Source organism: Ictidomys tridecemlineatus, chromosome 6 (assembly GCF_052094955.1).
Source record: "Ictidomys tridecemlineatus isolate mIctTri1 chromosome 6, mIctTri1.hap1, whole genome shotgun sequence".
Classification (NCBI taxonomy): Eukaryota; Metazoa; Chordata; class Mammalia; order Rodentia; family Sciuridae; genus Ictidomys; species Ictidomys tridecemlineatus.
In genome coordinates this window covers 70,085,555-70,112,346 of record NC_135482.1, presented here as the reverse complement: position 1 = coordinate 70,112,346, position 26,792 = coordinate 70,085,555, and the positions used below count along the sequence as shown (strand labels likewise).

Genomic DNA, 26,792 nt, shown 5'->3' with positions numbered 1-26,792 from the left:
GGTTAAACTGAAATCTGCATCATTACAGAGTGTAACTGTAGGCTGATGCTGAATTCTAGAAAAGAGTTGTATTTGATATCCTAAACATTTTGTAGTCTCTTTCTATATGGAAAAGATCTAAACACATCTCTTAAATCCTCTAAATTTATATTTCATAAAGTTGAATAAGCATGGGCAAATAAAATTAGAAAAAAAAATGAGAAAGAAACATGATTATCCACAGCTTGAATTGAGCGTTTGACCACTGAGCCTCAGTCCTTATTATATTTAATTTAGAGACAGGATCTTGCTAAGTTACTTAGGACCTTGCCAAGTTGCTGAGGCTAGCTTTGAACTTGGGATCCTCCTGCCTCAGACTTCTGAGCCGCTGAGATTATAGGCTTGTGCCACTGAGTCCAGTTTCTCTAGTTCTTATCAGCATGTAGTTTTCAAATAGAATCAATAAATTACTGAAGATGATTATATAGCAAGCATTCTTTATTCTGTTGATACATAATTGCATGCATCTCGCCCACTTCTCTGTCTTCATGATCAGAAGATAGCAAGAGGGGCAATGCTCACTCATAAATGAAAGACAAGAATTCTCAAACACAGACATATATAAAATTAAATTTTCACCCAACTATTTCTCTTCCTACAAGAAGTAAAGGCACAAAATAAGATTTTTATTTATTGGCATTTGATAAAAATTATTTAGAACTATAGAATTTTAGAAATTAAGTAGACTTAATTGTTTTTGGTCTACTACCTTATTTTTTACAGGAAGAAATCTTGTGCCTTAGTAAAGATACACAGATGCACATGGAAAGAAGCTTGGGTACCCATAGTAGTCTTGAAGTCTTGAATAGTAATACCATATCCACAAAGGTTTGAATCTATTAAAGTTTATAAAAATGCATTTATAAAATGATTCATTTATTTGCATCATTTCATTTATTTGTTTATAAAAATGAGGTGTTGAAATCACAGAGATTAAACAACTCATCCTAGATGATTTATATAGGCAGTGGCAGAGCTGACTCAAATCCACCTTTTAAGCTTTCTAATTAATTCTCTTTTTGTTATATTCCAAATGTGGTTATTTGCAGGACTACCTAGTTAGATCATTGGGGAAGGGCAGAGATTTGGATCCCCTCAAGACAAATAAAATTTGCAATATTTTATCTTATTTTGTACATTTCTAAGATATAGTCCATGAGGGTAAGAGCACTATGTTGTATGATCCATCTGTGAGTGTGATCATGTGGGTATGGTTGTTCAGTCTCATCTATCTCTTGTGGGAATGACTACAAAGATGACAATAAAGAAATAAATCATTGCTAGGCTTGATGGCACATGCCTGTAATTCTAGATACTTACAAGTCTCAGAAGGATGTCAAGCTCAAGGCCAGCCACCATAAACAACTTAGTGAGCCCTTGTCTCAAAATTTAAAAAGGATAGCGGGCTGGGGATGTAGTTTAGTGGATTAATGCTTGCCTAGCATGCACAGGGCCCTTGGTTCCATCCTTAGTAATGCAATAGAAGTAAAATATTATGGGCCCCAATGCATTTTTTAAAAAGACATTCACGCATTTGTTCACACATTTGTGGGAATATAATTGACATTCAAGATTTCAAGACCTCTCTAAGCATCTAAGATGCTCCTCATGTGCATATGACATTTTTGCTAAAATACAAGTATGAGTGACTTCTATGAGAGACCAGCTCAAAGTAAGATTCTTCTTTTTTTACTATTAAATATTTTTTTTCTGATTAAAGTAAATCAAGATTAATGCTCTTTCATTATTTCTATATTTTAACATACTTTGGTTTAATGACAAAATTAATATTTAACAATTTTATAAATGACTATAATTTGGGACTTATAAAATCCTTAAAGAGCTTAAGGAATACTTTAAAAATTTCCATTATGAATAGCAAATATTTAACAAAATTATATGCTATAATGATATTTATGAAGAGATCTTTTTAAAATTCTCTGGGTATATTTTTCTTAAACACGCATATTTATTTTGGATAACGCATTCATATACAAAGCAATCCATGGACTGACAGAGCAGAATGTAAATTAATGCAAAGTAGTATACAAGTAAAACACCACTAAATCAAGCTCTGTTTGTCATAGTAAAAATAAGTTTTCATGTAATTTTGAATCATTTCAAGTAATTTTGTAATATTACTTGTTAGTTCTTCTGTGAATCTTTCCATATCTGTAAGTTAAACTAGCAGTTCGGTATTCTGTGTTCTCATAGGACACTTATTTCTTTGTTCTTATATTGGATTGTAATGATGATGTGTTTACCTGTCTACCTTTTTCTTTGTAAGATGAGCAGGGACAATGTCTTCATTTTTGTTTCTCTGACAGACTGTAAAAGTTTGTAAGATAATGTTATGGTTTCAGTATGAGGCGTCCGTAAAAAGTTCATCTGTGATACAATGCAAGAATTTTCAGAGAGGAAATGATTCGACTAGGAGAAGTGTAACCTAATCAGTGGATTAATCCACTTATATGGATTAATTGGGTGGTTACTACAGGCAGGCCGGATATAGCTAGAGGAGGTAAGTTACTGGGGCCTCCCTTTGGGGTTTATATTTTGTTCCTGGTGAGTGCAGCTCTCTCTGCTCGCTGTTGATTAAGTCCTGAGCAGCTTTTTTTTCCTCTGTGCCCTTCTGTCTTGATGTTCTGCCTCCTCAGGGACCCGGAGCTATGGAGTCTGCCCCCCATGAACTGAACCTCTGAAACTGTGAGCCAAAATAACTTTTTTCCGTAAAATAGTTCTTGTAAGATCTTCTGGACATAGAGATGAAAAAATTGATTAAAACAGATGAATCAAATATTGCTTAAAATAAGTATAAGTCCAATGAAATTTGAAAACCTTCTTCTCTACAGATAACTCTACCTAATAGTAGTGGCTATGATATTAGACTTACTGTACCAAACGAATCAACAACACATGTTTAAGAGATACTAAATGAAATCTGATGATTTTTTTCCCACTAAAATGTTGGTGAAATAGTCATACATAAATTTTATTTTAAAAATTTGAGGACTTTCATTAGACATATTATCTATTGGAAAGAAACTTAAAGACTTATAAAGGTGGTAACAGACGATGTGCCAGGATATACCAGATGTTTATTTTAACAATTTCATTCTCACTGTAGTTTACAAATTATATAATAGTCAACATTTTCAGACAAGGATATCTGTTTTAGAGAGGTTAAACATTTTGGCCAAGTTCATAGAACATATAGCAAAGTAGGACTTGACCCCAAGCCCATCTAACTCCAAAAACCTATCTTCTTTCAATTGTACTACACATTTACTCAAGGGAAAAAAAAATGAGATAATCAAGAAAAAAAAGTTGGGCATAATCTTTTAGGTATGTCTGGAAATCATCTCAAAATACCGAAAACAAAATTATATAAATGAGGTTTTATTGAAAAAAATATTTTATGTGCTGATAGTGAATTAGTTGAAACACTTTCCATATTAGTTCAAAAGCTAATTTTTCAGTTTTCTTTTTATTGAAGATAAGAGATATTTTTGGGCCCGCTTAATAATTTCAAGTGACAAATTACTTAGATTAATAAATACATACTCACAGCACTAAAGCGATAAAAATTACCTGTACATTCCTAGCATGGATATTTTTTTTTAAAATAATGACTCATCAATTAGCTAATGTTGGTGATGTAAGGGAAACAGGAAGTTCATTACTTGAGGGAGGGACAAGCTTTCTGCCTTTCACCAAATCCATCCATTTAATTCATGGACTCTGATGCTGTCCTCCACAGACCTCTCATTCAAATGGGCAGGTCCTGATGACTCTGGAGGAAGAGTAATTTTACTGAAGCTCTAAGGGTTTGCCAAGGCTCATTTGGGGGGACCCTGGTGTCCTGCTGACTTTGGTTAATGAAGATTCTAGTACTGTTGGTAAAGGTATTCGTGTCAGGCTTCACCTTGGCGTGAGGTAAGTACTGCTTCCAGAACAGCATTTCTAGGTATCTCCAAGGAACCTGAGCCTTTAACAGCTATAGTTCCAAGAAATGAGTTCTAGAAGCAGAGAATAAACCCCCAGATAAAGGAGGGCCTGTTTCATGTGGCTTTCACAAATCATATGCCAGTTCATGGGGACTCTGGGATCTATGACAAGAGAGCATGTCTTTGGGTCAAGGATCTGGGGATGGGGAAGATGAAGGGAGAAAGCCCCTCCATAGGGTGCATTTTAGGCTTCAAATGCTTTCAGAGGCCAAGCAATCTGCTGTGTAACTAAATGACTAAAAGATCTTGTTGGGCAGCTATTTGCCATTCAACAATGAAAGCCAAATCTGACTAGTTCTTGGGTTTTATGAGAAGCTAGAAATCAGTTTTATTTTGTTTTGTTATGTTAAATCTACTAGTTTTTAAAAGAGTTTCAACTAAGGTAAGTCTTTAGAGTAGTGTGTAAGTCAAAGAAAATAAAGGCCACATCACTATCAGTTTGCAAGTTTTGGTGAAGGGCAAATATTTAGGAATCTGGAGGGAAGGGGTGCACTTAATTGATGCTAGAAAGTGACTGAATTTGAATGCCACAGGACTGTATCAATGACCTTCCTTGGCTGCCTTCTGTCCTCATTTTCTTTAGGTAACTGTATTTATAGAGCATCACATCAATAATTTCTTCTATCTATGACTCTCCAAATTAAATGTGCATAAGAATCACTAGGAGTATATTAAAATGAAGATTACTAAATCCCTCCTTAAGAGATTCTGATTCATTAGGTAGGGTTCTGGAATTTGTTCTTTAGCACCTATCTTAGTTTACTGTAACACAGATGGTCTGGAGACCACACTTTGAGAAACACTGACTCATAATGGATTCTGATGGCTAGCACATCTGTTATTTCTTGCTGGAGTTACAGATCTCTATAAGCAACTGCCTGCTGGAGATCTCTACTATCTCCTGTCATGTATCTTGAATTTACTATTGTCTGTACCTAAATTTATTATATTGCTTCATAGCCTGCACACAGGCCTTTTATTCTTTAATTCATTAAAGTGTAGCATCAGATTAGTTGCCAAAGTCAGAAATTTGCCCTTCCACCTTGGGTGGATGGGAACTACCCCATCCAGGGTACACGGAGTAGGTGGCAGGTCCAAGCGTGCCCTCCAAACAGCTGCTTTCCTATCTAAGCCTTGCCATGCCTGCTCAGTTATTCTATTTTGGCTTCTTGAGTATCATCCAGTTTTGAGAGAAGCCAATAGTAATGACTACTTTATTTATTGAAGTTTACACTTCATTTTGCATGTCTTAACTCAATCTTGTCTTGAAGTCACTGAATTCTCTGTCTAGTTTTTGGCAGTTCAATAATCCCTGAGGCAAGATCTGCTCCCTATATTTTTAATTGCCAGCTGAGACCTCTGCTTCAGAATAGATAATGTCATCTTTCCACAGTGAGATCACCCACACTGGTAGAGGATTCCTGCTACTCTCTCTCTCCTCATGGTTCCAGGGTTATTAGTGACTGCCTAAATTGAGATCATATTAAACCTGTCTCCTTAGCTATTGTTAATCAGGTTGTTGCTACCCTAAAACAACAGAGTACTGGAGTCAGAAGGGAACTCAGATATTGTCTAATTCACTTTCCTTAGAAATTGAAGGCTAGAGCTCTCAAGTGATTTACTAAGGGTAAAGAGTGGAATGAGAGAGTTGAACTTCAAATCTTGGTTCTCATTCAAATCTAATAATGAAATACAAGTTACATTCTAGTGAAGTTATGTGATAATGGAATTTTTGTCTGTGTTGATTTTTTTTCTGTATCTGCCTGCATCTAGAATAGTGCCTGGACTGAAGTGATTGTGAATGGATACACTACAAATGTATCAGTTTATGGTTTGTTGACAATACAATGACCAAAATGCTCCCTTGACATAAAGAATTGAGATTATATTAATAAGTATTATTTAAGCATCATATCAAGTTATAAGAAGATAATATTTAACTTTAGTATGTGGACTGTTTATCACCTCTACCAAGGATACAAAGGAGAAAATAGACATAAAACTGTAGTAGCAAGGAACTAGCTTAATTATTCTGCATAAATGTCACCTTGGAGAAATCTGCTCTGGTCATCTGGTCTAAAATTGTGCTCCATGTCCTTCTCAATGTTCTGATCCTATCTTCTTCTTCTGTTTTTTTCTTTCTTTTATTTTAGTAGTTGCAGAAGATTGAACCCAAGGCCACAGTCATGCTAAGCTACACTGAGCTACACCCCCAGCCTCTATGTACTTTTCTTAACAGCACAATTTACTGTATGATATTACATCATTGTTCATTTTATATTAACTGTATGTCAATAAGCTCTATCAGAGGATGGACTTCATCTTTTTCTCCAACAGAAAATAGAAATATCTGACACAGAAAAGCTTCCTGAAGATGTTGGATTTACATTCTAGAATGGAAACTTAAATAACATGCAATACTTTGGCATTCAAAAGTCTAATATATGTCTTTGTAAACATAAGCAAAATAAAAATCCAGTGCAGTAAAATGCTGAAATAAATGTGAGAGATTTGGATAATATTGACTGGAAAGATATTTGCAAAAAATGAATTATCTTTGTTATTAAGTAAATGATTTCTTCTATGTATTTTTACCTTATATCAGAGAAATAAATTGGTATTATACATAAAATTATGACATTTATATAAGGGATATTTGCTTATTTACAAATGTGAATGTAGTGGGTTAAATAGTATACCTACAAAACTCATGTCCACCTAGAACCTTAGATCATGATCTTACTGGGAAACGGGGTCTTTGCAAATGTATTTACAGTCATGCACTCTGTAACAACATTTCAGTCAGATTACATAATGATGATGGTCCCATAAAATTGTATCTCCTGGTGACATCCTAACAATTTTAGTTTGTGTAAGTACACTCAAGCATGTTTGTACAATGACGATGTTGCCTAAAGATGTGTTTCTCACAGCATTTTCTAAGAATGCTCAACTATAATATTAAGGCAAAATCATTCTGGATTTGGAGTGGGCCCTAAATTCAATGACATGAGTGCTCACTATGAGCACATAATGCTCTCTGTGAGGCTTGCCCTTTCAATGGCATCTTAAAACAAAGAACGGGCCAGTTATGTCTCTGATTATGGTACAGGAGGGACCCCAGTTGTGCAGCCCACTGGAGAAAAGAATTCCAAGCTCTTCCTCATTTCTTCATACGAAATGTTGAAGGTGAGGCTTCTCCCCTCTGTCCTGAAGGAGGCAGAGAGAGCAGCCCTCCCAGTCTATGAGTAGAGGATGAGGCTTACTTACCATTTTTCATTCCATAGCTACAGTAAACATGATCATTGTCTTCAAATACAAAAATAAATAAATAATTTCCTCTTCTTATTATTTAAAATTCCTGGTGCCAATTATTTCTTGTCTTCCATTTTACCCATCCACATCCTGTCTCTTTGACCATTTCCTCACTGTTAAAACAGCTGAAACTAAGAAGTCGGGTCTCAACAACCGGGCAATCCCAACTTCTCTAAATAATCTGCTTCATCACCCCCCCCCCCAAATCCCTCCTCCTGAGAATGGACCACACCATTCTTGCTGCTACAGCTTCCTTTCTTCACCCCTCCCTACTTTCCCTCTTCCTTTCTCCCCTGCTTCTGCACAAATTTTGTCGAGAGCATTTTGGGAATCGGCACTCTATCTCTGCTGCTCCCTTTGCCTGGAATTTCTTCCTTAACCAGTCCACCCTTTGTGTTTCTGAAGTCTCTTTATCATTCAATGTTTTCCTTAAACTTCTTCCATTTGGCATTCTACAGCAATTCCTAAGGATAGTTTTTTCTTTTCTCCATTTCAAATTTCTACAGCCCTTCTGGTCAGGAAAATACAGTTGGCCCTGATCATATGTCACCTTACATTACTACTCATGGTGATTTATAAGCCATCTTTTTTCTGCTCATTTGGATCACAAAGTCCCTACGGAAACACATACTCTATTTGTCTTGGACACCTCAGCATGTTGCTATGCTTTGATAGCATTCAACCCCAAGGCTATGAACACTCCAGCCTACTGTTCACCAATTCCAAAGAAAGAACTTGGAGAGGGTTTGGACATTTTATTACTCTTGCATTCCTTGATGATGTTGAGCCAGGAAAAAATGTAGGGCTACCCCATGACTCTAAGCAGAAAAGTGTACACAGGAGAGATGGCTTGCCAACTGCACATATGAGTTTCTTCAGATGTTTTAGAAGAATATGACTTTACTTCACAACCAAGGTCGTTCTGCTTTGATCCTCACATAAAGACTGGAGACAAGAGAAGTGGCCAGTTTTCTTCTTCCTGGCTGTCCCAACACATTCTTGGGAGTCTTCTTAGTTTACTTGCAAGAAAAAATAGAACTTTTAGGCACTGACTTATGTTTACCCCAATAGACAGTCTAGTTGCTTGGGGTATGTTTATTGACTGGATGGTGTGTTTGATACTTTATATGAAGTCAAATGTTCTTGAAAACTGGTATATATATTCCCCAAATCAAGTCTCCCCTGCCTTGGGTTAGATTTCTCAAACTTGTCTAAGTGTGACCTGTTGGAAATAATTTTGTAGAAGAAGAGAAAAAGACCATTTGTTTCAAGAGAACCCAAACTAGAAAGAACTGGAAGTTCAACTCAAAATGCCCAAGGCAAATTTGCCATTTAAAACCAGGAGTCACATTCCTGTGGATGAGGTCATCATAACCAAGCACTGCAATCTGAAAATGAGGCCCTGGGTCAGTTCTCAGGGCCTCTGTTTGCAGGAGTGAGGGTGCAGTAGAAGAGAAAGTAAGAAGAGGTGGTGGAAGGAACCACAAAGGGTTCTACAATTGCCCTTGTCTGTCACTACAGGAGGAATGTCCCTTTGAGCAGCTGCTGCATTCGTGTGTACAAATTCTGCAAGATAACCAGTGTATGAATGGCATTGATGCAGGCCCCCAAGCAGGCAGCAGCTCTACCGCTGGCAGGGCACTTAGTTCACCCTGTTTGCATATCTCCTTTGCTTTAAAAACTATCCAGAAAAGTGTTTATGCCCAGTCATTTACAAGGTTAAGTGAAGACTAAGTGAATGAATCCTTCAGTTAAAGAAACTCTGTGGGACATGCAGAATATAAGGGCAAGGGTGAGATGAATACTAATGATAATAAAAGCCAACATTTATGGACAATTTAATATGTACCAGACCAAATGCTAAAATAAAAAATACATTATATATTCCTTCTAACAACTTATGAAGCACCCACTTACTACTGATGTAAAGGGAGGATAATTTCTTTAGATCATATTGCTATTTGGCAGAACCAGGATTCCAGAGCACAAGGTTTTAAGATTCCAAGAAATAGACATGTGATAATCAACTTTTTCTAAGCAAAAGCCGGGACATGTGGTCTAAAACATATCAGTTTACATTGGGTTCAATGGGAATGAACATTTGAAATTAGGTCTGCTGAGGAAAATTCTGGCAATAGAGTCACTGCCCTTTAAATACCAGAATAAAATTATGGATTGTATTCACTTTTCTTGCCTCTTTATCAATAAGGATATTATGCCACTTATACTTATAATGAGCAATTAGCATCATCCCAAATGACCCATTGAAAATTAAAAATAGTTTTGCTTGGAGTCCATTGAATTATGGACATAAGTGTTCCTTGACTGATTTGGTAGAGGGTACAGATAATTCCAGCTATGGAAAGTTTCCTCTTGCTTTAAAAGGGTCATTTAAACAAGCTACAATTTTTTTCATAATCATAGGTTTTTAAATGATTGAAATCTATATTAACTTTGTATTTTCTCTTTCTTACAATACAGAGTAAATTGCATAATAGATTTCTGGGACAGGTGAGGTAAACAGAAAAACATGTCTCCTTATTTCTGATGTTGAACTCTTGCATCAGATTTTATTAAGGAATTATATGAAAGCAAGACACATTTTTATGCCTATCAACAAAGCTAACTTTGTATGTAGAAGTGAATAAGCAGATGATTGGCTAGTGTGATTTGAAAATTTCCTACTTAGCTGAGTTTACTGGTGTACACCCAGTGGCTTTGGGCACTGAGGCAGGAGGATTGCAAGTTCAAAGTCAGCTTCAGCAACGTAGCAAGGCCTTAAGCAACTAGTGAGACTCTGTCTCAAAAAAAAAAAAAAAAAAAAAGATCAGAGGGAGATGGAGATGTAGCTCAGTGGTTAAGTACCCCTGGATTCAATACCTGGGTTCAATATATATTTTATATATATAAAATTCTACTTAATCTATTTCCGTCATTGTCAGGATAACAATATAAATAGTTTGAGTTTCCTAACCAGAAGCTGTGGCCAATTTGCCGAACTTCTATATCCGAAAAAAATGGAGATGTTTGAATTGAAATATGGGTGAGAGAATGGGAGATCTGAAGCCCTATAATCTTGGTTTCTTTTTGAACTTCTGTCTATGCCCTTTTAAAATTGATGAACAACAGAGAAATGGCTAATCTCTGTGAGTGAGCAATCACCACTTAAATACTAGGCTAATGGATTTTGGCCTCAAGGATAGTTTTTATAGACTAATGAATTTGATGGGAAGGAAAAAATGCTTTGTATTGAGAACCTATTATATACCTGACCAATAGGTGTTTTGTACACCTCAGGTCATTTAAAACTCATAACATTTCTGTGTGGTAATGACTGGGATGGAACAAGTCTGAAGAGTAGACAAAGCAGTAGCCCAAAATCTGGGAAGGAGCTGTTCTTGAAAGTTCCCAAAATCCATGTTCAGATTGAACATCTCACCTCTTTGGTGATGGAGAAAGGCAGAGCTATCCCATTGTAATTTAGTAGAAGCAGTTGCCTAAGATTATAGCTAGAACCAGAATTCACACTAACATTCCTTATTACATGTCTCTTGACTATAAAATGCACATCTTTCCTGATGGATGGGAAGGAAGTATACAATGAGAGGTTACAATGTAGTCTCACAAAACTAAATTGGGTGGCTTCTGATTCTTTCTCTACCACTCTGGCTACTTGTGAGATCTAGAATGAGCTACTTAGTCTCTGTATGCCTCTTTTCCTCAAAGGAAAACATAAAACCTCCCTTTCATGTGTAGTGGCTATCTCACAGAACTGTCAAGAGATTAAATGTTTAAATACAGGTAATAAATGTGATATACAATAAGCCTACAATAAGTTGAGACTTTATTATGTGTTATTATGACACAGATCAAAGTATAAATGTTATTCCTGCACCTGATCCTGAACTAGAGATCCTGGGCAGGTCCCAAAGTAAAGGGAACAAATTTTTTGGTCTCTGGTGAAAAAGAAACTTTGATATAGAAAACAAATCTTGCCCATTTCAGTCTTTTGCTTAGAATGGTCCTGAAGAAATATATTCTCTAACCCAAGTCCAATTAAGAGAAAATAGCACTGATCAAGCTTATTCTTAAAGATATTATTAAACAAAGAGTGATCTAAAGCTACGATAACAAGTTCCATGTAATTAAGGCCAGAAATTTAATATTTTCCTGTTTCAGCTAACTAAAGTCTTTCCTTTAAATGGAGATTCAAGGAAAACACAATACACACATAACACATGTGAAACAGTTACACAGTTAACAATTCTTTGGAAAATAATCCCAATTAAAATTATGAAGTTAGAGTAGAACCTGATAATTAATCTATGTAATGAATCTACAATTTGTTGGATTCATTACTACAATTTACTATATTTAGGTGCTGAAGATGCAATGGTAAGATTTAGTTTTTGCCTTTAAAGAATTTTAGCTTGGTGGGGAAGAAAAAGAAGTTGCAATATAGTACAAAAAGAGTTTAAATAGAATATACAAAGTACTAGCTTCGGAAACAACTCTTTCTGGAAAAAACTTGGGAAGCATCACAAAAGAGAATCTTACTAAGTTAAAAATTCCATTAAATTATCTTGAACTATGACTATAGTGTAGATATACACTGGTTATTCTTAAAATCTAGAAACATATCAAACTAATGGAAAGTATGACCATGAACTTCTAATAATCTTTGTGCAGTACACTGCAGGATTTGGGAATGGCTCTCTCCATTCCATTTCAAAATCTGCTGCCATCTCAGTTCTTCTTGCTGCACAACCAATTTCTGAATCATCATTTCAGGAGAGGGCTACTCTCCCTTCCTAAGTTTGCTACTGTAGGCACATATGAATCACCCCAGTTCCATTTAACTATTCAAACTAATGATCACTTCCACTTTCATGAACTATCATGCGATATCATCACACTAGATTGCAGCTTTTAAACATAAGCACGAGTAAACTGACACAGCAGTTGTCATAAGCTATGGAAGGAAACAGAGACAAACATATATATGATGAAAAGGAGATCACATAAGGAAAAAAGAAATTCCTTAAATGTGGTCAAAGATTCTTCCTGCCCTAGGCTGCAGAGAAACATTTAAACACTACAGAAAGAGATTTTTGAGAAACTTGGGCTATAAAAAGTTTAACAATTGTGCATGTGTTTGCTCATCTATGTTTGTAAAAATGTGCGTATGCATGAGTGTGTGTTTATATACACGTGAACACATGTGTACTTGTGCATGTCTCTTATGAATAGATATGCTTATGTGTAGTCACGCATGTATGTATATATGTGAATATTTGTATAGGGGTGTGTGTGTGTATGTGTGTGTGTGTGTGTGTGTGTGTGTGTGTGTGTGTGTGTGAGAGAGAGAGAGAGAGAGAGAGAGAGAGACCAGACAAGCTGCAAAGTACGTATAAAATATAAGACTTCTCAACTCCTGTGGGCTCGCTCTCCCTACCCCCACCTTTGGCATCTCCAAGACACTGGAGCAGAAGGATGTTCTGTGACCTGAAGCTGCGTTACAAAGTTTCCTGCTCTTTAAAGACATTCCAACTGGGAACCTCATTGGTTACCTGCAGGATGTGGATTGCACAAGTCTGCCAATTCCCGCAGGAAGGGACGGCTGTTGACACCCTAGGCTGAAGCTCGGTGGCCCCCACCCCCCTTCCAGGTTCCTAAATCTTTCCCTGCCTGCGGCTGCCGCTCTGCAGAGGCGGGCCAGCCGGGGCAGGCTCTGCCGCGGCGCTCGGGGCCCACGGGCTGGATTCGGCCCGCGGTTGGGGCGGGAAGGAGGGGAGAGGGCGGGGGCGGCCGGAGGCCATGCCTCCAGCTGCGGAGGCTGCCGCACAGCTGGAGCGGCCGCGGTCACCTGCGCGGCGCCGTCGCCCTTGCGCTCGCAGTGTGCAGCCCGCCACGGCGGACTTCACAGTGCGCGGTGAGAGTCAGCACCCAGGGCGCCCGGCGTAGGCGGCGGCGGCGGCGGGTGTGGGCCGAGCCGGTATTTATAGCTCGGTGACAGCAGCAGTGGCAGCGACGCCGCGGGTCCGTCTCGCTGCGCTTCCCAGCGAGGCCGCCGGCGCGCCGGAGGGCTGTGCTTGACCCGGTCTCCCGTGTGCAGTCGCCCGGAGCCTGCGCAGCCCCTTCGGTGAGTACGCGGCCCCGCGCCGGGCGCCTCCCCCGCCCTGGTCCCGCCGCAGCCGAGCCCTGCCGGCCCCGCTGCCCGCGCCCCGCTGCCTCCCGCGACCGTGGAAGCCGCGGCGGAACCCCGGCCCGGCCCCCGAATTCCCCGGCGCCTTCCCTCCTCCCTCCCGGAGGCTGGGTGAAGTGTCAAGGAGGCAGGCAGACGCACCAGCCCTTGGGTAAGGGCAGAGGAGACTTCCAGGCTCACGGATCTTGGTGGGAACCTCAAAGTCCTGGGCTCCAGGCGGTAAAAGATGGTAGAACAGTCCTTGAACTTTCTTCGCTTCAGTGATTCCTTGGATAGGACCTGAACACAAGCCCTATTTTTGTTAATTAAATTAACAGGTTGCAGTTCATTGGTGTCGTCCTTAAAATAAACGGGGGTGGGTGGGCAGAGAGAGAAAAGAGAGAAGAAAAGAAAGGCGGGGGGTGGAGAGAGAGAGAGAGAGAGAGAGAGAGAGAGAGAGAGAGAGAGAGAGAGAAAGACAGATCCATTGACTTGACTTGAGTATTTGAATGTTTGCTAACTTCATCCTGACTAAATAAAACTATTTTTTTTTCTATTTGTATTTTTGAAAATGCCTTAGGCCCACAAATAAATTTGATCAACGAGGTAACATTTTGGCTGCCATTATTTATTCAACCCTCTGTGGAACAATGAAGTGTGTGTGTGTGGGTGTGTGTGTGTGTGTGTGTGTGGGTGTGTGTGTGTGGGGGTGAAAGTAAACATCACACGCTTAGTATTTATATGTAGATATAAGTCTCAGGAACCAAAAAGAAACAAAATGTTGACTAAAAGAATGGTTAAATATAAGGTCATGCATTTCTCCTCTAATTATAAGTGATATATTGGCTGACACGCAAGGAAGGACCTCTGGGATGCTTTTGGGGTTTTGTTTTGTCTTCAGAAACAACTACTTCCAATTTATTGAATATAAAAAAAATAGTAGAATCCCTGTAAAATTCTATTTTTGTTATATTGATTTTTTTTTAAAAAAAATCCTAGCTATACTTTCTTTTACTCCCCCAGACTTTGGAGTTTAAAAGCAATTAGGGGTTTTGACATTTTAATTCAGATAGTTATCCCTCACCTCCCATCTTTCATTAAATCCATGTGATCAGAAACCCACCAGTACTTGTCAGCTGGGCAGTTTGGCCCATGCCTGTAATCCCAGATACCCTGGAGGCTGAGGCATCAGGATTGCAATTTTAAGGCCAGCCTGGGCAATTTAGCAAGACCCTGTCTCAAAGTAAAAAGGCCTGGGGACATAGCTCAGTGGTAGAGTGGTTGCTCAGCATGTGTGAGGCTCAGAGTTCAATCCCCAGGATCAAAAAACAAAGAAAAGAAGCCAGCACTTGTCAGTCTTATTTAATTTGCTTGCTTAAGCTTTGGTCATTTAAACAATAAGTTCAGACATGTGACTTTTATTTAATATATTAAAGAATACTTAATGAATATTAGCTTTGGCATTATTGATAGAGTGTGATCATGGCAATTCATTCTTTATCAGAAGCGGATGCCACTGAAAAGGACCTTCACATTTTTAAAGAATTTATTGGTTACTGTTTGATTCCTTTTTTTTTTTTTTGCTTTATAACACAATGGGACTTTAAAATATTTTGCCATTACAACAGAGTTGTCATCGTCTAAAGGACTCAGACCTACTTCATTTTCAGATTCTGTTTTAAAAACTTTCATTGATTGTTGTCCCAATGACTGAAGGATAAAAAGGGAAGAAAACCACTAAAAGGTAGAAGCAATATGAAGAGAAAGTCTAGGAAATGATTTATGGTTGGGATCCTCTAAATTAGCTAGGGCATCACAAATGCTGTCCTGGTATCTATGCAGAACCACTTATGGTGGTTTCATTGATTGACTTAAAAGGTTGCTTTTTATTTAAAAGGCTGTGTGGTCTTTTGTATTGGACCTAAAGTAAGAGTTTCAGCTTTACATTTACATTGTTATTATTGCTATTTGTATTTCTTAAACCTGTATTAAGCACTTGCATTATGTAAAATGCTCTGTATCATTTCCCTTTACCTGTCTTCTATAATCATCTAGGATTATATACTATGATCTGTCCTTACCTCAGAGCTGGCATATTCAAGCATATATGCATTTGGTTTATTTATTTTTCTATCATTTCTCCCTTTACAGACTTGGATGTTCCATTATTCAGAGTCTACTAACTCTGGAATGGATTCTTCAGTGTTTTTGTTTTCCTCACCCAAGGCTGGACTGTTATCATCTGCATATCTATTTATTCATTTATACATTCATTAGCAAATATTTATTGAGTGCCCACTAGGTGCAAGTCATCACCTAGTACTTGCTCTTCCTTTCCATTGAAACTTTATTCTGTATTTTATACTTCATAGTAAAGGCAATATGACAATAATTAAAAGTATTAAGTTTAGTGTTATATAGAGGTAGTTGTACCTATTTCTGCCAGTTGGTAGCTGTATGACCTTGGGAACATTACAACTGCTCTGAATCTCTTTTTCTTCACTGGCCAATACAAATAGTTGCTGTAAGGACTAATTGAGATAATATGTGAAATGTGCATTCCAACAGCACAACACATAAAAAACATTCAAAACTGTCAGTATGAGTATGGTTTCTACATCTACTGAACCTCTGTCCATCTCAGGAAATGGCAGTTCTATTCTGGATTTTATATAGGTCATGTCTACATCCAATCCACGAATAACTCTTCTTTTGTGTGTGTGTGAGGTGGTACTGGGGATTGAACTTAGGGGTGATTTACCAGTGAGCTACATCGCTGGATTTTTTAATTGTTTATTTTGAGACCGGGTCTCCCTAAGTTGCTGAATGTCTTATTAAATTGCTGAGGCTGGCCTCAAACTTTTCATCCTCCAGACTTAACCTCCTGAGTCATTGGGATTACAGTCATGAGCCACCATACTTGGCTCCCTTAATAACTCTTATTGGCTCTTCCTTTTGAAGGAGTCCAGAAGCTGAGCTGTTTAAATTCTTCCTCTATACCTGTGTGGTTCAAGGTACCTGGCAATAGCTTCCTCAATAACTTCCCCACTTCTGTTCCTTGCCTCCTACAAAGTATTTTGAACCAGCAGACAAAGTGGCCCTTTTTGTTATGAAAGTCCGATTCTATCATCATTTCTGTCTGGGTGAAAGCTCACATCCATAGGATGGCCTCAAGGCCTGATCATGATGAAATACTTCCTCCTAGACTGCATCTCTTCCATATTCGGCAGTACCACATACTGTCCAGTCATTTTAGCCTTCGTGTACTACCTTAAATGCACCATGCATGCCCTGGCAACAGGCCTTTCCAACTTCTGTCCCTCTGTCTGGATTGGTCTTCTTCCATAGATATTTCCTTGCCTCTGGTCCTTCTTTCATGTGTGTCTTCTACTATCAGCTTACAGTGAGCCCTTTAACTTCCCTCACTCTTGACTCCCTGTTAACTTTTCCTTGCTTTAATTTTCTCTCTCAACTTTCTGAAATCCTGTGTATTTAATTTTTATCTTTTGGTTTGTTCCCCACAAAATAACTATCAGATGCATGGAAACAGGGATTCTATTAATAACATTATGATTCAGAATCTACTGTCTCTGGAATGAAATCCTCAGAATTTTTTTTTCTTATCTCAACCTGGTCTGTTGTCTGTTTTCAACAACACATCTATTTATTCATGAATTTATCCATCAGCAAATATTAGTTGGTTGTCTACTAGGTATAAGTAACCTCAGCACATAGGCTACTGCCTAGCATAAAATAGATGATTGGTAAATATTGAACAAGTGAATTAATGAGTGTTATTATGGAATAAAATTTGACTTCATCACTTTTTATGTATGATCATTTCACTTTTTTGCTTTGAAATGTTTTATGATTTCCTAATCTCTTCTTAGTACAGACCAACTCTTTTAAAATAATATTCTTTGAATTGGCCCCAAATCATTCTTAATTCTCACAAGACACTTCCAAACACCTTATATTCCAGCCACACAGAACTACTGATATGTCTCTGCATTGGTCCCAGGTGATTTTCCCTGTGCCTTTAATCAAAACATTCTCCTATTTGAGAGTCTTACATCTCTCCTTTTTATTTTATTTTTTTTGTTCCTTTGCATTTCTCTAAAATATTGGTTTGTACTAAAATTTTTGACTTTACAAATATCCAGTATAAATCTTGTTCCTCCAGAGTTAGAAACCATGAAAGGCCAATGAGTTTTCAGTTTTAGCCTATTCTTACCAAACATCATTATTGTTGCTATTATATGAAAAAGCAGAGGATTCTAAAATAGTGGCATCTACCTAACAATGTCATTACTTATGAGAAGGAATTAAGTTTGTGTGAATTAGTCTTGTTTTGAGATGCAGAATGCACACCAGTGATGTTCAGCAAAAGGACAATCAGATCAACTCAATTACTTATACTGATGCTCAAAGAAGAAAGAATTCAAGTACTCCTATAGTTATATGATTCCCATTTTTTTCTGATCATGCTACCAAGGTCAATTTGAATAGTAATAATAGATCCATTCGTCCTGGAAGTACTGTGAATATTTTACATCGGATGGTTTTATTATCAGAAACTTTCTAACTAACATGTAAACAGCAAGACATTGGAATTTACGTTGTTGTACAGGAAAGACATAGTATAGAGTGTTGAGGCCACGTAGCTTTAACTTGAATCTTTGTTATGATATAGACAAGTTTTATTCCTTCATACAACCTACTAAATTTGTGGATTGTGGTGGTTCATACCACTCAGGAGGCTGAGGCAGGATCACAAGTTCTAGGCTAGCCTTGGCAACTTAGTGAGACCCTGTCTCAAAATAAAAAATTAAAAGGTCTGGGGGTGTAGCTTGGTCATAGAGTACCCCTGGATTCAATTCCCAATGCCACACAAACAAACAAACATAAGCAAAACAACATCAACAATAATAGCAATATTGTTATACTGTCCATCTCAGTTTCAACATTTGTGAAATGGGGAAAGGAAGAGCATTTTCCTCACTAGGCTGCTATTAAACTTAAAAGAGATGCTTATAAAGCTCATGAGTATACTATTTGGCAAACAGCAAGTCCTCAGTTAGTGTTATCCCTGAGTGATGATGATGATGATGATGATGATGATATGTGGAGCCTGGTGCTAAAATGAAATGGGGTTGTGTGTGGGTAAATCAGTGATGTTTCTGGCCGAGTCACCACTGCAGTCTTTGAACCTGGCTGCTTTTCTCTTTTCTAGTGGAAGTTGAATGTGAGGTTGCTTTGCCTTTTTCTCATTTCACCTAAACAATGAAGGGGTTTCTCTTTCTGAGTGTTACCACTCAGATCATTCATATGTGTCTATGGATTGCCCACTGTGAACTCAGCATCATGCTGTTCCCAAGAAGTAAACAGCCTCTTATGACCTCTTTAAGGAGTTTATAATAAAATAAAATGATGAAAGGATCAATATCAGGGTCATGTTTCATTCTGCTAGTATTTAAAAGTAGAAATGAAGAATGAACTATAAGCATTATGAAAAATGTTTTACTGAAAGAAGCACTTCCAGCTATATGGTATATTAGATAGATTAAGGACTAGGTGTCAATGTGGATTCAAATTCTGTCTCTTCCACTTGCTGAGTATGTGAACTAAATGGACAATTACTTTGAGCCTTCATTTTTTCTTAACTGTAAGAGTGACATTAGCATTCATAGCATTACTGTGGGAATTAAATGAGATTAGATACTAGTACAGGATTGTTGCTCAGTAGTATAGTTCTCTCTCCTGAAATAGCATAAATTTAGGAGAGGAACAGCTGTCTCCAAATTTTTTTGCATGTTCTAATTTAACTTGGGCATGTGGAAATTATATAGCCCACAGGCAAGATTCTGAAGTTAAAAATAGCAACAAAATAAGTATATGCTAGTCCTCCACAAAGTATTTTTTAAAAAGAATCAAGGTCATGTAAATTCAGTGGTATAAATCCTACTGTCTTGATTATGTGTGTGCAAGGAAGGAGAGGAGGTGGTGGTGGCCCTCACTAGAATCCCTCACTGCTAATGGGTGCCTCATAGGAAGTAACTCATTATAGTAACTTTCTAAGGGATATCTTTGTGCAGTTCTGATGGTCATGTAGTACAAGTCCTTCCTCAATTGTCATTGGTCCTTGAGATGATTTTTGTGAATTTCTTTTTGGTGGTGGTTTTTGGATACTTCCAAAAGTGTTGCATGAAATTGAAAACTGACCCATTTCTGCATTTGTGCACACTAAATATCATGAAAATGCACAATGCTCATTTTTATACTTCACTACGTGTTCTGGTCTCTGGTGTGAGAATCATACACACAGGTCCTTGCTGCTATTGTGAGTGATAGTCTTGTGGAAAGGAAGGAAGGAAAGAAAGAAGGAAGGAGGAGAGAGGGAGGGAGGGAGGGAAGAAGGAAGAAAGGAAAGAGGGAAGAACAACTAAAGAATCTTGAGAAAGCCACCATACCTAAGTGATCTGAGCTGGGAACAGATATTTCAGAGTGTTCACAAAGATCATAAGGGACTTGAACTTTCTTAGAAGGCTTATGAGTCCAAGGTTGTAATGATTATGGGTTTGGCTGAATTTTATTGCCAATTCTTTTGCACGTTTACATTGCTTTTCTAAAATAGCCACAACATGCCTTCATTAACTTAGATTGTGAGTTTAATTGACATTCATCAGCCCAGAGTATTGGATTGAGATTTGGGACCCTTGGAAACTATTCTCAGATCTTTCGTTGATTTAGAAGCACTTCAGGCTTGTGGTGTAATCTTTGGACTTTTTGCCAGTTGTAAAATGATGTTTGTCAATGGATTCCCCTCCCCCTCAAGTGTCCGGGATCAGAGAAGGAGTCTTTTACTTACATAATCTTCCCTGTCCTATATAAGTATATAATTTTCTCTAAAGAAGAATGTACCTCTGAAAGGAATTCTTGGGATTGGTTTCTGGATCTTTCCTTTAAGAAGAAAAAGTGCTACAAAGCTTGGCAATGGTGCCTTGGGGGTCCTACTTCAGAGGCTCAGATCAGCTCTCTTTTGCTGAGTGATTTAGGGAAAGTGGCATAACCTATGTGAGCTTTAATTCTCTCCCTGGAAAATAAAGGGATGGGAATGATAATAGTATTTCAGGAACTTGTTATGACAAAAATGCTGTAATGTTGCAAGCAGACATCCAGCAGAGAGCCTGTCATGTTAGGGACTATACACTTTGCAAGGGTCCTTCTTCTCTCTCCTTCCTCTCTGAAGGAGAGTCCTTCTCTAAATAAATTGAGAAAGAAGAAAAGTAAATTGGTTGATGGCAGTCAAATTACCGCCCCTATTACTTTTGTTTTCAAGATTTAAAGAGTTTCATTGCTGAAAAAGCAGATGTTACTTAGTCTGAAAGCTAAATGAGTTCACCAAAATGAACTCTAGAATTGGATATCTACTCACAAGCCCTGGTAGGCCTAGACAAACCTCCCCACGTAGGAGTTACAGCTTTTGTGCTTTCTGGGCAGGCTGGTTCATGAAGAGGAAAGAGGGAAGAAATCAGTGAGACTTTGAAGGTGGGGCTGGACATTCACACTTTGAGATGGCAGTGCTTCCAGAGTAGGTCTGCAGATCCATTGCTGTAGGCACATTACGAGTTTTTGTAACACCTTTGTGCCTTTGGGTATTACAAAAGGTTACGCACATGTGTGCAGCTATCCATGTATAGAAAGAGATTGGAAAGTTTATTTACCAAATTTATCAAGTGATCATGACTTTGAGGAGAGGGATTTAGGCGGAGGAGAATGTTTATTGGGTGTTTTATATGTGTTCACTTTACTTTTATATTATTTCATTTTTTAGATGACTATGATTGTAAGGTGAAATAATCTAAAAGAAGAAAATGGTGGCATTGGTCTTATTCCCTGTGCTTCTTCCTTCCTATGTCATCTCGGTCATCATCCCAATTTTAGATTGTGTCCTGCCCTCTCCTGTCTCCTGTCCTCTCATATATTCCTTTTTTTTTTTTTTTTTGGCACCAGGGATATTGAATCCAAAGGTGCTTAATTAACCGCTGAGCCACATTACCACCCTGTTTTTTTTTTTTTATGTTTTATTTTGAGATAGGGCCTAGCTAAATTGCTGAGGCTGACCTTGAATTTACAGTCCTCCTGCATCAGCTTCCCAAGCTGCTGTGATTAAAGGGAAGTACCACCACACCCGGCTCCCTCTACTCTTTTATTCCCCCTCTTTATCAAGTTCCCAACTAGTAAGAGGTATGATTAGATAGTAGGGAGGGACAATATTAACTTTCATCAACCTTAGACTTGTCCTGGTGCCACAGTAGGAACAAGCATCAATCATCTCATTCAGGTACCTTTTTACTGAGCTGTTGTAAAATCTGACTAAATAACAGGAAGAGAATGCTGCTTGTTTCCCACTCTAACTCTGTGTCTCTCTTCTCACACAGGTAAACTGCGGCACTGAAGTTTTGAAGGATGGGTAAAGACTTCCGCTACTATTTTCAGCATCCCTGGTCTCGCATGATCGTGGCTTATTTGGTGATTTTCTTTAATTTCTTAATCTTTGCGGAGGACCCAGTTTCTCACAGCCAAACAGAAGCCAATGTTATTGTTGTTGGAAACTGTTTTTCATTTGTAACAAATAAATACCCTAGAGGAGTAGGCTGGAGGATTTTGAAGGTGCTTCTATGGCTACTTGCCATTCTCATAGGACTAATAGCTGGCAAATTTCTCTTCCATCAGCGTTTGTTTGGTAAGTAGCATAACCCATAAAATGTAATGTTGCTAATTATTTAATTTCTATTCTCTAAGATAGAGCTCCTATATCACTAAATGCCAATTTAGAATCGTTTTAGTTTGTCCTCCAGCGTTAATTTGTAATGCATTGTTGTAACTAGATTCTTCAACTGTTTTCTCTTTAATCGTGTACTTTTTCACTGCCTAAGGAGTTAAATTAGCATGAAGTAAAATTAGTACCAAACTTCATTATAAATGGCTTTGGAGATCAATGAATGTGTGTATAATCTTATCTAGGGAAGACATGGAAATAGCTCCTTTCTCATAAGTAGTACCTAAGCGAGGTACAGTAAAGAGGTTGTAAATTTTAAAAAGAATAGCTCCTTATCACATTATATTTTCATTAAAGTAAGCGAACCATTGCCATTTAATGTTCATTCAGGGAATGAGAACCAAAACACTAATATTTAATCCTCATTTTAAAAAAAGTTGGCTTTAAGATGTTTATTTTGTATCTATTCATCCACAGAGCAGTGTATTAGTAAGGAATCTCTTAGTAGTATACAATGCAAAAAGAGACCGAATTAGTTTAAAAGGTAACTTATGATGGGGATATTGGGATATTTCACAGAGACCAAAGATAGAGTTCATTTTGCACTTTGGGATGGAATTGGGGCCTCAAATTCTGTCAGGATGCTCTTTGTCTCAACTTCTGTATCACATCTGCTTCATTCTCTTTTCACCCTGAAGATCTGTTTACATCCACCCAGAGAAGCTGGCTTGACTCTCCTGGTCCCAAGTTTAAACTCTCAGGAAAGGGACTGGAGCTGACACATTTTATGGTTGGCTTTCACCCTAGCCTAATCAATTTGACCAAGAGGTGGATGATATTTATTCAGCAGATATTCATTCATCACTTATTACATGTCAGACCCTCTTCTAGAGAGGGAACCAAACAGACAAGGTTTCTGTCCTCATAAAAACTTACCTCCTACAGAAGAGAGATTAAACACATGTATGTCTAACATATGAAGAGGAGATACATGCCATGGCGGTAAAAGAAACTAGTTTTAAAGGCTATAGCTGGATCGGTTAAGAAGAGAATTTAATGAGAGAACTTTGCATTTGGAAATTATAAGATCACAGGTGACAAAGTATTTGTAGTCTAGAAGTTGAGTTAGAAACAAATGGCAATGTTCTAAGGAATAAGCAAGAAAATATTCACATATATACATATACATACAATACATATACTGTATAATCTCAATCTCTATTTCTCAAACTGTTGCCATCTGCTTCTATTACATATATATAATGTACATATTCTATATTTATTGTCTATGTGCATGTGTATGTACATAGTTTCAAGAAATTTCTGAGAGAATGGAAGAAAGAAATGGAGAAGTAGCTTAAAAATGGAAGAAAGAGCGAGGGCAGGTTTTTGAGTTGGTCTATTGTTGTTGTTGATTTTACTTAAGGGACAAGATTAATTGACCTGACTAGAGTTGCACAGGAATGAGTTAGATTGAAGTGAAAATATAGAAGAAAGTATCTCTGAAGGTCTTTGGGACTTAGGATACAGGTTAAAAATGGTGGCCTTAAGACAGGTCTCAAGTCCTAATGCCTACAAGGAACTAAATCATGCCAGTAATCATGTGAAATGAGCTTAGAAGCTGATCTTCCCCTAGTTGTGCCTTCACATAAGACTGGAATTCCAGCCAATAGCTCATGTAAGACCTATAGCCAGAGGCTCTGAATTTTTGTGTAATTTGTTAGAAATCAGCAAATAAAACAATGTTTTGTTGTAGTTAAGGAAAAAGACAGGAGAAGAGACCCTGGCTCCGAGATACTGGGCATGAGTAAGATAAAGGATAGCACTCTGATAGATAAGTTTCAGGTGGAGGAGCAGGGAAGGGAATGTTTCTTTACCTGATAGGCTTCATTTTACTATGAAGAAGAGCTGAAGACAAACATGGAAGGGTTTGATGATACAGAGGCTAAACAAAGTGGTCAAGGGTTGGAACAGTGATCCTAGGGAGTATAGAAGTGAATAGACTATACACAAATGAAAGGATTGCTTACTGTCACTAAGAGCCAGTGAAGTTAGCCACCATAAAACTTGAATGATATTAATCTGAAAGTTGAGCAGTTTTCTCTTTGAGAGCTCAGTCACCTGGAACACAATTTGAGTGTGAGTCATCTGCATGGGACAGCTCAGGCTTGCCCTATTGCAAACAAAAGATGGAAGATCAATGAAGAGATCTTGCAATAGAGTTACTAATTTAATCGACAGGGGGTTCTGAATGGACATGAAAAGGAGATGAAGGGAGAAAATGGTCTGGAAGAAGTGGGCAAGGGCTTGGAGATTTGGTGGAAACTGAACAGGTGAAATGGGAGTAAGAAAAGGCACAGAAATGATGGGTGTGGTTGAACGACATGTTGTAACAGATATAAAGTCATCCTGTAGTGGTGATTTCCATCTAGGGTGTGGACTTTTGAGTACGTGGCCAAAGTGGAGTTGAGAGACAGATCATTGACACAGAGGGTATGTAAGAACAGAGTGTTGGTTGTGTCATCTATCAAATACTGAATGAACATGATGTTGTACATACTAATCATGGATAGACAAGGTTAATGATGGGTGGTAGGTGGGAGAGGGTCCTCTCAAAAAATGGGTAGAGAGTGTTAGGTACCAAAACAGTAAGCATCCACTACAATTAGTTGCTCAATGGGTTTGTAAACCACTTGGGGATTTTTTTTTTTCAATGTAGCAAGCTATGACAAACTTAGACCAGACTATTCATTTTGGAGAAGTTGTTTTCCTTTATTAAAGATTGATTGAGAATCATATGGTTAAGGTGCAGGTGTTAATGTGCAGGTCTTTTTATTCCTTACTAAAAAAAAACCTGTGAAATTATATGGGGTCCTAGAGAAGAAATGATAACTTGTAAATCTTGGCAAGTAAGGATAGTGGACTTTCGATTCAATTTCCTATGAACTCCAAGCTTATCTCCCCTTTCTGTTTTGCTTTATCTCTCTACATGGCCATTGTTTTATGAACCATGTTTCCTTGGTTCATGAACTCTTAATCATTTCCTCCTTATAGTTTTCTCTTCCTCCAATTCATTATAGATCTAACAATAATTTTTCTATGTTGCTAAATGGCTCTTACCACCCACAGAATAAAATCTAAACTCCTTTTATTGATTTCCAAAACTACTTATGACCTACTCCTGCCTGACTGCAAACTTTATCTCTTGGCATTCCATGCTGTACAGAATTATTTTTGGTTCTCAATCCTGCCATGTCGCCTTATGTCTCTGTGCCTTTTGCACTTGTACTCTGCATTGCCCATCATTCTCATTCCCCTACTGTCAACCTGGCTCACTTCTCTTTTTTCCTTCAAGTCCCAGTTCAAGCATTTCCTTCTTCTGTGAGGCCTTCTTTGACTCCTTCCTGTTACATGCAAGGTGTCATCTTTTCAGCTCCCATTTGTGACCACAAGAACCAAAACAGTACAACAGGGTGCTCTGGAACTTACAGCCTGAAGCATAATGGGAAGGAATCCAAAATTTAATGCAAACACAAATGTTCTTATTGGCTTTGTGTGTGATAAATGTTTCCATCCTTATTCCCAAATAACTAGCATTTATACATAATTCATCTTAAAAGGCTATATTTAAGCCTTTAACAATTTGTGGATACAAGCTTATGTTACATGGTGGTGATGAGGGTAATGATGATGGTGTCTTATGTTGGGAGGGGGACTGATAATTACAAGCATAAAAATTTTATTACAGAAATATTGAGATGGTTTACAAATGATCAGAATAATTTCGTGGCACCAACTAAACAGTGTTACTTTTTGGGGTTCTTTACTAAAACACCAAACATAAATATTAAATAGAATATTATTACTCCTTTCATTTCATTAGCTGGTAAGTATTCTCTCTTTTATTTTTATTTTTGGATGGGGGATTGAACCCAGGAGTGATTTACCACTGAGCTACATCCCCAGTACTTTTTAATTTTTTAATATATATTTTTAGTTGTAGGTGAATACAATTTCTTTATTTTATTTTTATGTGGTGCTAAAGATCGAACCCAGTGCCTCACAAGTGCTAGGTGAGTACTCTACCTATGAGCCCCAGCCCCTTATTTTTTTATTTTTGAGACAGGATCTTGCCAAATTGCTGAGGGTCTCACTAAGTTGCAGAGAGTGGTTTGCAATCGTCCTGCCTCAGCCTCCTGAGCCTATGGGATTACAGGTGTGCACAGAGCCTAGTTCATTTAAATTTCATGATAGTAAATCTCATCTTTGAAAACATCAAAATGACAACACAACAGTGTCAATTTAAGGCACAGTGATGAGGGAGAGAATGACTCTGTAAACACATAATAGAATCCAATTCATTGGTTATCAATTTTATTTTTCTATCAGACATAAATATTATAATTTTATAGTGATTTGGATATAAACCTTGGGAGCAAAATGTAATCAGAAACTGATACATTCA

The 26,792-nt window shown here is 37.8% G+C and overlaps 1 protein-coding gene across 4 annotated transcripts in view; it reads left to right on the top strand.

The window, feature by feature from the left end:
- Positions 1–13,362: 13,362 nt before the first annotated feature.
- Tmem117 (transmembrane protein 117) overlaps positions 13,363–26,792 on the top strand; it is a 453,899-nt gene continuing 440,469 nt past the window's right edge. Inside the window, exons 1-2 of one of the 4 annotated variants that reach the window (XM_078014851.1) lie at positions 13,363–13,503; positions 21,987–22,291. In XM_078014851.1, coding sequence (XP_077870977.1) covers positions 22,015–22,291 — 277 coding nt within the window. In that variant the 5' untranslated portion in view covers positions 13,363–13,503; positions 21,987–22,014. Of the gene's footprint in view, positions 13,504–13,563; positions 13,718–21,986; positions 22,292–26,792 lie in introns of those variants that run through there. The other 3 variants (XM_078014852.1, XM_040280778.2, XM_040280779.2) reach the window with 3 other exon arrangements.